This window comes from Cervus elaphus, chromosome 3, assembly GCF_910594005.1.
Source record: "Cervus elaphus chromosome 3, mCerEla1.1, whole genome shotgun sequence".
In the NCBI taxonomy this organism is placed as follows: Eukaryota; Metazoa; Chordata; class Mammalia; order Artiodactyla; family Cervidae; genus Cervus; species Cervus elaphus.
In genome coordinates, this window is record NC_057817.1 from 13,623,789 (window position 1) to 13,639,057 (window position 15,269).

General features: G+C 36.0%; 1 protein-coding gene across 2 annotated transcripts in view; it reads left to right on the forward strand.

The window, feature by feature from the left end:
- The window catches only part of TMTC2 (transmembrane O-mannosyltransferase targeting cadherins 2), a 385,731-nt gene that overhangs the window by 320,724 nt on the left and 49,738 nt on the right, over positions 1–15,269 (forward strand). For both annotated transcript variants that reach the window (XM_043880553.1, XM_043880564.1), the window contains 2 exons: positions 1,007–1,121; positions 13,586–13,649. In XM_043880553.1, coding sequence (XP_043736488.1) covers positions 1,007–1,121; positions 13,586–13,649 — 179 coding nt within the window. The remainder of the gene's footprint in view (positions 1–1,006; positions 1,122–13,585; positions 13,650–15,269) is intronic.

Below are 15,269 nucleotides of genomic sequence, written 5' to 3' on the forward strand. Positions count from 1 at the left end.
TAATAAATCCTGACCTAGAAAGCAGCCTGATCTCTCTGTTTGCATACTTACAGCCTTAAAATTGGTCCCAACTTTTTTCACCTTTCTTTGCCTTTACAATATGATTTTGGGGTAGCATCATACAACAGTTCTTGAGAGAGAGTTTTGAAGAATTGTGTGGCTTTATCTGCAATAATTTTGACCTTGCAAAGCTGACCTGAAAGTAATCTCAAAAATGTGAATTTGTGAATATTCTTTTGTGTTTAGTAGTCAATCTATAAGATAATCCTAAGCCAACCTTTCTATGTTCTTTCAATAATTTTAGTGTTACTTAGATAAGGAAATAAATGTGTCTTAATGTGGGTAGTACTGTGCATAGGCATCAGAGACAAAAGCTGCTTTAAAGGACCAATAATTAAAATCAACTCATTATCATGTATCTTTTTTTCCTACAAAGCAACTCTCACCTTAGAGTCTCAGAGGTTTATAGCTAATAATTAAATTTTACACTAGTGATGCAACATAGTGATTATAGTGACTTACATAGGTGAAACAACTAATGTTTAAACCAGTTGATGAGTGGCTTACTGAAATATATTGCACCTGAGCTATAGATTTAGCGGAACTAACATAGTGCCTTAATCCCTACTTTGACCATCAGAAAACTAAAACCTTCCCAGAAATTTTTTTGTTTTGTTACACTTAAAATATATATATATATATATATTTTACATATTTGTAACATACCTTTAAATTTGTTCATTTTATTTCTTCAATAGTCTGTGGAGGATTTTTAAGAAAAAAAATGTGTTAATGTAACAGATTTGGTGCACTACAATGTTCTGCAATTAAGGGAAAGGCATATAAAATATGCCTGAATAATGAGCACGTGGATGTGCGGCACACATAAATCTTAGCTTTGTACCACCTTTACCACAGTTCTTAGAGTTTTCTCTGTAGCAGCTTTAGTTGTTTCACAGGATTATTATTTTCTAGGTTGCAGCTCACTTGACTTCATGCTTTGCAGGTCAGTTTCTTCTGGAGGAAGCCCGCCTCATAGAAGCAGCTGAGATGGCGAAAAAGGCAGCTGAGCTGGACAGCACCGAGTTCGATGTTGTCTTCAATGCTGCCCACATGCTCAGGTATGGTTTTTCCTAGTGTGCCTGTAAGGACTAACACTATAGCTTTAAACCTATTCAATTAATCTAATTTAATCAATTATACTAATTTCCCTTTTTGTAAGTACCACCTTACACTACATTCAAAAATGAATTATGCTGCTTAATCATGTTAAAATCAGTTGGGTCTGTTTAATTCATTATGATTTATGTGCCCAGTATATACAGTATATAAGAGTTTAGGATTCTCTGAAAATTATTTGAGACCCTTTTCCATTAAAAAATTATTGTCCATAAAATAAAAAAGGAAAACTGCAAAATTGAAATTAATAATTGTCTAATTAAATGTCTCCAAGACAGAACATGTGTCAATTAGTCAACTGCATCTCAGTATTTGTGTTTTGTGTTAATTATTTTGAATGTAGCACATGAATACATTTATTATGCTTGATAGTAGAGAGGATTATCAAATATAAATATTCTGAAGGCCTATCAAATTCAAAGATGGCCCTATAATTAACTTTGTTGTTACGTGTTGAAGTAGTATGTTTTTAAATCTATTTATGCATCTCTTCTCAGAAAGATTGTTTTGGAGACTAATTACAATAATTCAAAACAATTAAAAGTCATATGAACAGTTTTTGTGTCAATATAAAATGAAAGTGAATGCATTAAAGGAGGATGTTTTTAAGAAACTCAAATGATTTATACAGTTGTTCAAAAAGCACTATTTATTGTATTAGCCATGTATACACCCCTTCTCAGGTGTGGTTACTTGAAATCCACTCTAAAAATCTCCATGAAGATGCTTCCTTAGGTAACATTCCCACTATGGCTCAGAGCCTGGCTTCTGGGAAGTTTCTGATTACATGGATTACTCTTACCTGGGAAGAAGAATAACAGAGAATTGGTCCACCTTTGGATGATTTTAAAAGATGGACTTTTGAGAAAAATTGAGGAACATTTAAAAATAAAAATTTTTTGAGATGATTGTAGATTTGCATGCAGTTAAGAAACAACACAGAGAGATCCCTATACAATTTATCCACTTTCCCCAATGGTGATATCTAGTAGAACTATCATACAGTATCAAAACCGGTATTTTGACATTGATACTAATCTACTGGTTTCCCCAGTTTTACTTATACCATTGTGTGTATCTGTGTGTATTTAGTTTTGTGCACTTTTATTACACGTATCAGTTTGTGTATCCATCATTTCAGTCAAATTACAGACGATTTCGATCACCACAAGCATCCTGTCCTTTTATAATCACATATCCACCAGGAACCAATATTTAAAGCAAGCTTTATAAATTACTTTGAGATTTTATTTATAATTTGATATTATTAATGTAACTATATCTTAGTGGTTTCCTCCTTGGCTTTTAATAAATTTTTAATAAGAAATTCAAAGTCTGAGAGGAAAAAATACTGTGAGGTTTCAGTTGAATACCCTCATTTCACATTAATGCTTAGCATTCCTAAAGCAGATACTTTCAAAGAGAAATCATGATTCAATAAACTATTGGTATATTTTAAAAATAAATTGTAACCAGTTTGCAAGAACCTTCAATGGAAGGATAATTTTTTTAAAAGACAAGTTTAATGTGCATGACAAGGTCAGGTGCTGTGATGGGAAGGGGACTTTTTGTTCTTCATGAATAAAACACTATGCTTTTAGTCACAGTAAACCATTTACAAGAATGTGCATGCACAAGTTTCTAGATGCTAATTCATCTTAATCATAATAGATACTTTCATCAACAAGACATTTTGCTACATATTAAATCAATATCTGAAATTCAAGGTCTACCAATGTTCATTATAAGAACAATTACAAAAAATGTCCTTGTTAAATATATCACTTGTAATTTTTCCTTAGTTACTGTAGTGCTAGAAACCAGTGGAAAGTTTTGTAATACATTGGCAGCATGGAAATTCTTAGGATTTATTTTTCAAAACCTTCTCTCTGGCTTTCTGCAGCATTCATTCCTTATCAAGTGGCATTCAGTCAGTGCCTTTCTATCGTGATTGCAAGAATGACCACCGCAGCCTGCCCATATCCTATTCAACTTGGTGGCAGCTCCTATGAATGTTTTTGCTTATTTTTTCAGCTCTGTCAAATTCAAGTGTTTCTTGAATGCTTACTGTGCAAGCTGAACACCAACCTCTTCCCTTATTAATCAAGAACATTTAGAGGTTTTCTGAAAAATAATAAGAAAGGCTAATGATTTTCCCTTGAATGCAGCCTTATCAAAATGGTTAGCTGTCAAGATTTTGCTTATTCAGTGTTGCATCTAATATTTCCCTTGGTGATGCCACATTGTGGTAAATTGAGTTTGATGTCAATTTTTCCTCAAGAACTCTGTTCTTTCATAAGATATATAGGAGACAGAATTGCAAGGTTTGGTGATGAGTTGGATGTGAGGGAAAGGGCAGAAGTCTCCCTGGCTGTGTCTTGAATTAATGGTTGACCTAAGATCCAAAATCAGCAATTTAGGAAATGTTAAAGTTCAAGACAAGATTTGAAGCATCCTCATTTAACTTCCTTTTCCTAGGCTTTTTCCCAGTGAGTTGACCCAAGGAATCTATTAATAGACAAAAAGCTGCTCATCACAAAAGCCAAAAAAGAAAAGAGGAAAAAAAAAATTATTCCCCCAGAAGAAACTAGATTGGAAGAGCCCATCAAGGGGAAAATCTTTATCTTATTCAGACCTTAAAGAGGCTAGAAATTTGCAAAATTTCTAACAGACTCATTTTAATTCTCAATAATAGATGAAGATCTTTTTCTGTAGAATTAGAACATTTCTAGTTAACCCACTCCAGTATTCTTGCCTGGAGAATCCCATGGACAGAGGAGCCTGGCAGGCTACAGTCCATGGAGTTGCAAGAGTCGGACATGACTTAGCAACTAAACCACCACCACCAATTTCTATTGTCAAGGTGATTCACAAGAGCACTATGTGGTATGGAAGTATTAATGCTGCTCACCAAATATATTTGGGCTTCTGACTTCAAGAAACATAACGGGACTGCACTTGCTTGACTTCTCCCAAGTTGAAGGTCTCCCTGGGTCTTTTTGGGTCACTGAATGTGTGTGAATGTGATATATGTTACTTTCAAGCCAAAGTTGTAGGAGTCAGTGGAAATAGATCCTGAAATAATCAGTGGGAGACAAACCTCCCTTCTCACCTGCATTAGATAGGTTGAATGAGTGCAAAACAAATTTTATCCCTTCACTGAGATTTAGGATCTGTCTATTATTGAAGTGTAATCTAATCTGTCTGAACTGAATATATCTGTGAAAATTAAATAGGTCGAATAGAGGGATCATGTAACATCAGAAAAATTTACTCAGTGATTAATAGGATCTCTGAGTTTATAATTACAGTGGAGGCAATGTAAAATTCATAGATAATTTAAACAGAAATTATAGATATTTTCCCAGTACTTACTGAAAAACACTAAAGATATGAAAATGATGGCTGAAAGTATAAAAGATTGGAGGATAGAATGATAATGGTATATACACAGTAGTTTTATATATACATATATATACATATAATTATGTATAGCATACAGCTGTGTACATATAGTTATTTATACACGTATATAGGCAGTGTTTATATACTACTATATACATGTAACATGTATACATGTACACATGTAATATGTGATACTTTTGTCTGTATATATAAATATGTGTGTGTAATTATATGCTATTATATATGGCACAAAAATGAAAAAGTGTAGTGCTAGTCTCTCAGTTGTGTCCAACTCTTTGCCACTCCATAGATTGTAGCCCCCCAGGGTCCTCAGTCCACAGAATTCTCCAGGCAAAAATACCAGAGTGGATAACCATTCCTTTCTCCAGGGGATATTCCCACCCCAGGGACTGAACCTGGGGCTCCTGCATTGCAGGCAGATATTTTATCATCTGAGGGACCAGAGAAGCCCATATATGGCATATATACACATATAATTGTATTTGTTTTATAGATGTTAATGTAAACAGAAAATTTTTGAAGGAGAACCTAGAGCAGGTAAACAATTATCAACAGATAGAGAAAATTTCCAAGATAGGATGAAGGTCTTTAATCATCATATTAAAAGTCAAATTAATGAAAAGAGATCTACTCGAGTCACTATTTTTAGTTGCTCACTAAAGAATCCACTCTTGCCAGTTTAAACAGAAACAGGATTTATTGTAGAGAATTCTGCAGTCCACAGGCTCTTCTGACAGGACTGAGAGTACTCTACATAACCAGAAATAATTTCTACCGCCTGACTTTCCTTGTAGCACAGCAGATTTTAGAATCCAGAGCTCTGTCATCATCACCCACAAGGAACCAAGAAGAGCAAGCACCACATTCATGAGATGATTCTTCTGGGTGCAGCTGCCCCTCCCCCCAGCCCCTCACCCCCAGCCCATTATGCTTGCTTCTGACTTTGACTCTCATGAGTTTGCATCTGATTGATGGAACTTGAGTTTTGTGCTGATACTTTGGCTGGAAGAAAGCTGGAAGATGAGGGACTTTCTGGCTTTTGCCTTGTTTGGGAAGACAGGATCCACATTTTGGCTAATTACTAAATATATTTCCAGGAAGAGTGATCACAGATGTTGAAGGCCTCACATAATATTAGAACGTTGACTACACGTGTTGACAGTTTTAGTACTTCAAATAAAATGGAAAAGGAAAAAGTACTGGATGTTTCCAGATGAGAGCATTAAAAAAAAAAGCAGATTGGTTATCATCAAAGGAAAATATCAAAGGAATTTAAAATACTAAAACTTAGTAGAGTTATGTCTATAGAGTTGTGAGAGGAAAGTATTGAATCAATTATTCTGTTAGAAGCATCTTGTATAAATGGATTTATTCAGTGTTCTCCCAGAACTGGAAGCTTGAAAGCACACAAGGATATTTGACACCTGAGAGGAAGGATTGAGATGCTGAAAACAAATTTAACTTATTCCCAGCATTCATGGGCTGGGATGAAACGCTTTTTTTTTTTTTCTTTTTCTTTTTTTAATCCACTTATAGGGTAATGAAGGAACAAAAGTAGCATTTATTCAAATACCCCCTGTCTACCTGCACCATATTTTACATTTTATGTGTCACCTTCTTAATTATAATTGCACATATATGAAGAAGATATTTATATTCCCATTTTACAGATGAAGATGCTGAGGCTCAATGTTAGTTATTTCACACGGTTGGTAAAGCTGGGATTTATGCTTAGCATATTTTGGCCAAGTTTAATACTGTTGTCACTGTGTCCCATTGGCTCCCTCACATCTTTATAACTGAGCAATTACCTAGAAGCTGTGACTCCTGAATTTACTGATGGAAAAAGGATTTACAGGGAGTAACAGATTTTTAAGTATGTCAATCCTAAATAGTAAGATCCTTCCAATATTATTAAATTACCCTATATGATAAATTTTAGAAAGTAGATTTATAGTCATAGGAGAGTGATCTCAAGTTTGTACTTGGAGATGTTAAGTTTTTAGACATATCATCTTAGGATAGTGTCATACTGCTGAGATAACTGCAGTTTCCTTTTTTCCAGGTCTAAGGGTCCAAGTTGTCACTGCTTCCTAAGTAGTAAGAAAGGCAAAACTGTACCAACAGGTTCCCAATGTTTCCCTAATTTTTAGAGAGCAGAGTGAATATTTGAGAAAAAAATTGTTATCTTTTGGTTTTTATTCTCAAATAATTTTACTGGAAGTGACATAAAATTGAAGTTCTTAAGGGATGAAGGAACAAAGTCAGATTATTTCTCAGAGCAGATTATGTATACAAACACACACACACACATGCACACATATGTTGGATGTTGGAAATATCTCCAAGGCCCTCTGGGTCATATGCTTTCTTCTTTAATACTTAGCAAATTATCAAAGACCACTTGAAAAGTTACTGGATTTTCCATTTATGAATTGTACTTTTCTGACCAATTTTGGTCAGGAAGGGCTTGTTTCAAGTAGGTCATAATGGGTTGTAAGGTCTTTAAAGCAAAGGGGCGTGACAGGGGACTCCCCTGCTGGTCCAGTGGTTAAGACCATGCTTCCATTGCAGAGTTCACAGGTTCAATCCGTGTTCAGGGAACTGCGATCCCACATGCTTCACAGCCAAAAAGTAAAAAAAAAAAAAAAAAGTTAATAAATAAATAGGGCCAAGAAATTAAAAAAAAAAAAAAAAAAAACTGTTAAAAGAGGCATGGCAGATGAGGTTGAAGGAAGGTAGGCATCTTCCTACTTCATGCCTTGCAGACATTAATGTATGTGTGAATCATGAATCACCAGAGATCTTGTTACACCACATGTTCTAGTTTAGGATGTGTAGGTGGTACCTTTACCCTTCCAAAGAAAGTCCCAGGTAATGCTTATGACGTTGGTTCTTGGACCTCTCCTATAAGGAAGTTCTAGCTTGCCTTTCCTTTTGTCGTCTCTCTCAACCCAGTCTCTCCACCCAAGCATTACACCTTGAATATAAGTATTATATGGGAATATTATAGTGGACATTACCAATACACATTTCCTCATTTCCTCTCTTTTTATTGTGTAATCTTTACAGATACAGGCTTAACCTGTCCTAAGCAGCACTGAAAGATTTGAGGCCATTAAAGAATGGGCTGACACTCTTATGGGACATCAAGAAATGTCTAACTTTAAGGAATTATTTTGTAAAACTAAAACATCAGCAAAGTCTTTTCTTCTGTTACAGCTACATTTCCGCTTTGCTTCTCTCTCCTTGATGTTTAGCATTGAGATGGATGCCTACTGACCATGAGGCCACTTTTCGTTTCTTGACTGAGAGTTTTCATTGAGAATCCTTGATGATCATTAACAGTTAATTCTAGGAGTTTCATTGCAAGGATTTTTTTTCTGCTCCATTATTTTTACATATATGTGACTCTGATTTTGCTATTTTAAGATTTTCCATACATTTTTATGTCCTTGTTTATTTCAGTTATACATCTATTCCTACCATACATTGATCAACTAGAATTAAAATGTGGCTCTGCTTCGAGTAACTTAAAGTTAAATGTAAGTTTAGCAAGTTGGCACAAACCCAGGAAACCTCAGCTATTGTTTCACTCTACTTTCATGATACAGGGAACAAACAGCTCTCTAGTTTAAAAAAAAAAAAAGCTCATAATTTATTCTTGAACATGATCACCAAGACTTTAATAAAATATTGTCTTTTATATGAGTCAAATAGTGATTATCATCCACATTAAATAATTTCAATTCAAAATTGGCAATTCACAAGCATTAATAATTGTAGTTGAAGAGAGTCTTCAAAATGCTCCTTCTTGAGTTTTTATTTTCTCTATTCTCAGAGAAGTCATTTTAAATTTACCAACTTTCACAGAATACATAAAAATGTAGGTAATTGTAAATAATTCTTTAATTAGATTCTCCTCAAACATTTTACAGGATATGTTAAGTTGCTGTTTCATAACGTAATTGATCCCCAGATTTCTTTTACACATCTTATCTTGTCAGAATATTGAGTCCTAAACCTGTTCTAAAAGACACTTTTCTGTCATAAAATAATATCAGAGGAGAATTAGTAAAACGAAATTTATTTCTTTGTTTTTAGCATATAAGCTTCATAGTCCCTTGTGCAAAAATAGAATTCCATAGTAATCAAATGATGACATTTATTTGTGACTTTTGTTACTATCTGTTTAAATTCCGAGCTTGTCTTTTCACTGGCAGCAGAAAAACTGAATCTAAAGACCAAAAATACAATTAGCCCAATCCAGTGATTTCTTCAGAAGTCAAGGTTTACTTCATAGTAGAGTTTACAAATACCATCTGGCTTTTTCTGCTTCCTATCTTTTCTGGCCCCAAGAGGCCACAGGTAATATGCAGAGAAAGAGGGCCTTGCATATATGATGGGCAGGAGTTAATAATAAGAAGGAGCCTCTGTATGAGCCTGCAGTTGATGTCTGTTGTTGGCATAGTGATTAACTCTTTATTCTCTAGATAAGGGACATAACGTACTTCCTGGTGGCTCGGTGGTAGAGAATCCACCTGCCAAGGCAGGAGACTCAGGAGACGGGGGTTCAGTCCCTGGGTGGGGAATATCCCTTGGAGGAGGAAATGACAACTCACTCCAGTATTCTTACCTGAAAAATTCCATGGACAGAAGAGTTTGGTGGGCTGCTCTCCATGGGGTCACAAAGAGTTGGACAGATCTGAGCACACATGCCCAGGAAACGTAATGCTGCCTCAAGGTAACATGTTCCTTGTTGAGGACAGTCACCCATCTGGACTTAGTGTACTTTCTTGGTAAGAGTAATTTTTCTTCCTCACTATCTCATTCCTGGCTTTTTAAAATGTACTATGACCAGAGTACACGGGTGTCTGCATATGGCCTGGGAGATCTCTTGGCAGAGCCAACTGCTTTCCCCTTTACACATTCTACATAACGGGAAACTTAGGGTTCCGTTTTCTGTCTAATTGTGATCTCACACACCCCTGCCGCCAGAAATAGGAGATCGTGAGGGTAAGAAAGTGAGTATCCAAACACTGTTCTTGCTTTTTCTCATTCCCTAGTTCCTTGCCTTTCCCCTGAGTTCCTCTTCTTCCCCCATTTTTGGGAGAGGGTGAGGTTCATAGTGCAAAACATATCATGCATTTCACCATTCTCAAACTGTCCTTTGCTCAGCTGGGTCTGGTGAAGTTTACTTCTAATCAATTTGGGGGTTAGGGTCACGCAGGAAGTAAAACCTGTCATTGCAAATGTTCTCCATATTTTCATTGTTTCCAATTTCATTTCTTACATGTAAATCATTGCTTTTAAATCATAATAATCAAATAACATGTTTTTTTCCTTTCTTAGTATTTGATGTGGGAACTGCTGTGATCATCTGCCACAGAACAGTGTATCACATGTCCTTCTGATATATCTGATGCTTACAGAGATATCTACCTGGTCTTGTGGTTCAGATATTTTGCTTTCGAGTCCTTGATTTCAAGTTCAACCATTTACCAGCTGTGTTAACTTGGGGGATGTCAACTTCTCTAAACCTAATTTTAATCATCTTTGAAATGTGATTAATAATAGCAGTCAGTTCATGGTACTGATGTAACTGGCAAATGCAGTAATCAATTCATGGAATTTTATAAATGATAGAGAATTTAGTGTCCCAGAAAAGGAATAGTGAACAAAGAAAAAATATGGGTGTACAGGAAAAATATATTTTATCAGCTTCTTTAAATAGTTTGATCCCAGTAATCCTGGGAACCTGAGTCCTGTAATCAGTCTTTAACACCAGTGGTTAAGTTTCTAGACAATATTTACTAGAATCCCCTAAGCAATTAGCAGAATATTGCTAATTTCCTCAGTTTTCAAATGTTGATTAATGATTCAATCATTTTAGCAATTAAGATTTATTAAGTACTCCCTGGATGCTTCTTTCAGAGGGGAGTATGCAGTATAGTTTACGCCTTAAAGTAGACACCTCATTAGTTTTCTTTGTAGAGAGTATAGCAAGCATACACGTGAAGATTGAGTGGATAGAGCTGATACACTGTTTTACCCACAGTTTTACATGTGTTGCCATAAATGCCTGATAACTAGTCAGTAAAAGCCATTTAATATTAGAAGCAAAGTCCAAGAGTCAACATTAATTTTCACAATTATATAGCAAATATAATAAACTTCACTATTTATATTTTTTATTAAATGCAATATCATTAATTCTACTTCTGGATTAATAGACTAAGTCATCTAAACTAGATTTTTCCTTTGAGAATTCAAAAGACTGAAGACAGGGAAGGCTTGATAGACTGATAACCCTTTTAGGGGGAGAAACCTTTTTTCAGTTGCATCGATTATTATTTTAAAGGCATTTTACCCGATGAATTCCTTAGTTCCACTTTTGATCCTTATCTCCCTCATGACTTTGAATGTCCATAAGATGAATATTAATGATAGCCATACTTTCTATATTTGACATACACTGGTTTATCTTGCTTCAAAGTGACCTACTTCTTTGTAGTATTAAGTTACTCTAATTTCCTACCTCCATGCCTTTTATTTTGCTCTGGAGAAAACCTTTCCAGGGCATGACCTAATGAATTCTGGTTCAAATTTCCAAATGAATCTGAACCAAAGTGATCTTATAATTTGGTTGAGGGAACCTTCATTAAATATCCTAGTGAGAGAATTTTTACAGTTTCATACCAGACTAAAACACTTTTCTTGACATATTGAAATTGAACTTCAATGTTTATGAGAATATAAATTGCAGCAGCACATTGTAACATGTCATGAGTCCAGTAGAGTCTTAAGTCAAGGGTTTTTACTTTCTCATAACCCTATTAAAAATAGCAATGTTTCTAATTATTTTTCCTTTAAAAATTAGAAAAATATGTCCTGCTCTCTGGAGAAATGTTGTCTTCACTTATTCCTATAATTTTTATGGTTGCTTGGTATATGTCTTTATAGTTTTTATGTGGCCTGACCAAAGTGCAAATTCAATTTTATAGTTAATGCCCAGTTTGCCTTCTCTTTTAAAGAGAGTAGTAGCTTTCTAGTTGAAAAGGCTAATTTTTGTTTCTTCTCTTTATTCCTGGTCTCTTTGCAATCTTCTTATCTCAAAAGCGTCTTCATGTCACAGTTTCAAGAGAACACTCCATTTAATTGCAGGACCTCAAGGCATTAACTACTATTGTTCATGTTATAACTGTGCTGTACATATATCTAAAGCTGAATTTGTCTTTTCTATAGTGTTTCTTTTCTGCCCCACAAATGTGTTCACCAGACTACTGTGCGACCTGCAAGAGCTTCTAACTCTTATTATCTACTATTCTGGAAGGTTTTCTGAAAGCAGCATGGCATGATCATAAAATGTATTATTTTCTGTTTGTTTGTTTTTAATATTTTATTTATTTATTTGACTGCACCATGTGGGATGTGATCTCTTAGTTCCCTGTACCAGGGATTGAACCCATGTACCCTGCTTCGAAGTGTGGAGTCTTAAACACTGGACTGCCAGGGAAGTCCCAAACATACCATGTTTTGATGGCTTATTGACTGGACTTCCTGGAAACTCAAGACATTTGATTTCTTCTATTAACCAGTTGGCTGAAGCAATGAGTTTGCTGTGAATTGCAAGAATAGACAACGCACAAACTTATCTATAAAGTTTAGTGTACATCTTATTTGTGTCAGTCAGCTGTGACAGTCACAGTATTTGTGGTAGTTAAGAAAAACTGACTGGTGCTCTTTGAAGGCTGTGGGAACTGCAGAATTCAAGACAGGCTGGAAGCCTGAATCAGCAGGAAGTAAGGTAGCCCCAGGCTCTTTCTGCAAAGAAGCAGGACATCCAATAATAATTCTTTACAGGAAGAGTCTGAAAGGACAAAGCCCTGTTGCCTCCACCATTGTGAGCAATTCTAACTGTTTCTTCATCTTACAGCCGTTTGCTCAGGAGTCGGGGTCCTAAGCAAGAATGTCCCTTTAGCTGAGGCTCCATCACATGCCTACCCTTGTGGCCAGAGAGCAAAGAGAGGGAGAAGCTGACTTTTTTTTTTTTGGTAGACTACAGATATTGAAAGTTTCTTCTCCTGAATTGAAAATAAAGTAACTTTATAGATAGATACAGATTAAAAAAAAAAAAAAACTGCAAACATTTATGATTTTCATAAAACAAAAATAGCTATATAGTAATCTTGACAATTTATTTTTAAAAGTAAGGGTTTTTCTGGGACATCATATTAAAGCAGGAGAATCTCAACCCGGTAACATATTATCTTGTCTTGGAAAAGAAAAATGACATTTCTAGTTTCTAATGTGTAAATTTACAGTAATATCTGCTGAATAGGATTAGGCTGAGATACTGAGATATTATTTACAATGCCTAAAATATCATGACAAAGTACATTATTTGTTGTTTAGTCACTGAGTCATGTCTAACTCTTTCTGTGACCCCAAGGACGGTAGCCCTCCAGTCTCTTCTGTCCTTGGGATTTCCCAGGAAAGAATACTGGAATGGGTTTCCACTTCCTTCTCAAGGGATCTTCCCAATCCAGAGATTGAACTTGCATCTCCTGAATTGCAGGCAGATTCTTTTACTGCTGAGCCACCTGGAAGCTCCATAAGTACATTGCAGCATTCAATTTTTAATTATCTTTTTCTGCTTAGTCAGCTTATTATTTGATTGACATGGCTTGTGGCTCAGCTGGTAAAGAATCTGCCTGCAATGCGGGACACCTGGGTTCAATCCCTGGGTTGGGAAAATCCCCTGGAGAGGGGAAAAGCTACCCACTCCAGTATTCTGACCTGGAGAATTCCATGGACTGTAAAGTCCATGGGGTCACAAAGAGTTGGACACGACTGAGTGACTTGCACTTTAACTTTATGATTTTTTAAAAGTTAATATTATTTTGCTGCATAATGATTCTGTTCATCAGTCTGAAATTTTGAAATGACCAATATAGTTTGATGTTTTTCTCTTTAACAGACAGGCTAGCCTCAATGAAGCAGCTGAGAAGTATTATGATCTGGCAGCCAGACTGCGGCCTAATGTAAGTACCTTCCTGATGAGAAGCATTACTCAAAGAGATAGATTCACAGCATGTGAGAGTTACAGACATAGAAGCCTTGTGATACTGAGGTTTTTTCTCTCTGATCTCTTATTTTGAATACATGCTAAATGGCTGATTCAACCATAACATCTGCCAGTCTGAAGCTTCTTTCTGTTTCTGGGGTACACATTGTGCTGTTTACTACCCTGTATGAAGCGCTGTATATTTTTATCATTTGAATACAGGTTTTAGCACTATTAAATATTCTGCATTTGGGTGGTTATTAACATAAGTTTTTTGAAAGTATTTTTGCTGTGATGTTGCATACCTCTGGATTTCCTAACCTCTCACTGATTCTTGCATGTGGTCAAACCTCAAGCTGTGTTCAGTTCAGTTCACTTGCTCAATCATGTCTGACTCTTTGTGAACCCATGGTCTACAGCACGCCAGGCCTCCCTGTCCAGCACCAACTCCCAGAGTTTACTCAAACTCATGTCCGTTGAGTCAGTGATGCCATCCAACCATCTCATCCTCTGTCATCCCCTTCTCCTCCCACCTTCAATCTTTCCCAGCATCAGGGTCTTTTCCATTGAGTCAGCTCTTTGCATCAGGTGACCAAAGAATTGGAGTTTCAGCTTCAACATCAGTCCTTCCAATGAATATTCAGGACTGATTTTCTTTTGGATGGACTGGTTGGATCTCCTTGCAGTCCAAGGGACTCTCAAGAGTCTTCTCCAACACCACAGTTCAAAAGCATCAATTCTTCAGTGCTCAGCTTTCTTTATAGTCCAACTCTCACTTCCATACATGACTACTGGAAAAACCATAGCTTTGATTAGACAGACCTTTGTTGACAAAGTGATATCTTTGCTTTTTAATGTGCTGCCTAGGTTGGTCATAGCTTTCCTTCCATGGAGCAAGCATCTTTTAATTTCATGGCTGCAGTCACCATCTGCAGTGATTTTGGAGCCCAAGAAAATAAAGTCAGCCACTGTTTCCACTGTTTCCCCATCTATTTGCCATGAAGTGATGGGACCAGATGCCATGATCTTAGTTTTCTGAATGATGAGTTTTAAGCCAACTTTTTCACTCTCCTCTTTCACTTTCATCAAGAGGCTTTTGAGTTCTTCTTCGCTTTCTGCCATAAAGGTGGTGTCATCTGCATATCTGAGGTTATTAATATTTTTCCCGGAAATCTTGATTCCAGCTTGTGCTTCTTCCAGCCCAGCATTTCTCATGATGCACTCTGCATGTAAGTTAAAGAAGTAGAGTGACAATATACAGCCTTGATGTGCCATGTCCCTATTCCAGAGTCCTCATTTCTAATAACTGTTCTTTTCAACTTTATCAAGTATTTTTTATTAGAATTTTTCCCTGAGTAGTCACACTTCCGTAAAGTAAGATGGATGGAAATTAGATCATTACTATTGAAATAGAGTAACCATTTATGAGAGTATAAGAACTGGTTTTGTATCGATCTTCTGAGCACTTTTTTATTCACAGTACATCACTGAATGCCATTTCTTTTATTCTCATCCACACTGCTCTGCATCACTCTCCAACATTAAAACCTCCACTCTGCTCTCTAGATCTCCACCATCTATTGAGAAATGTAATTTT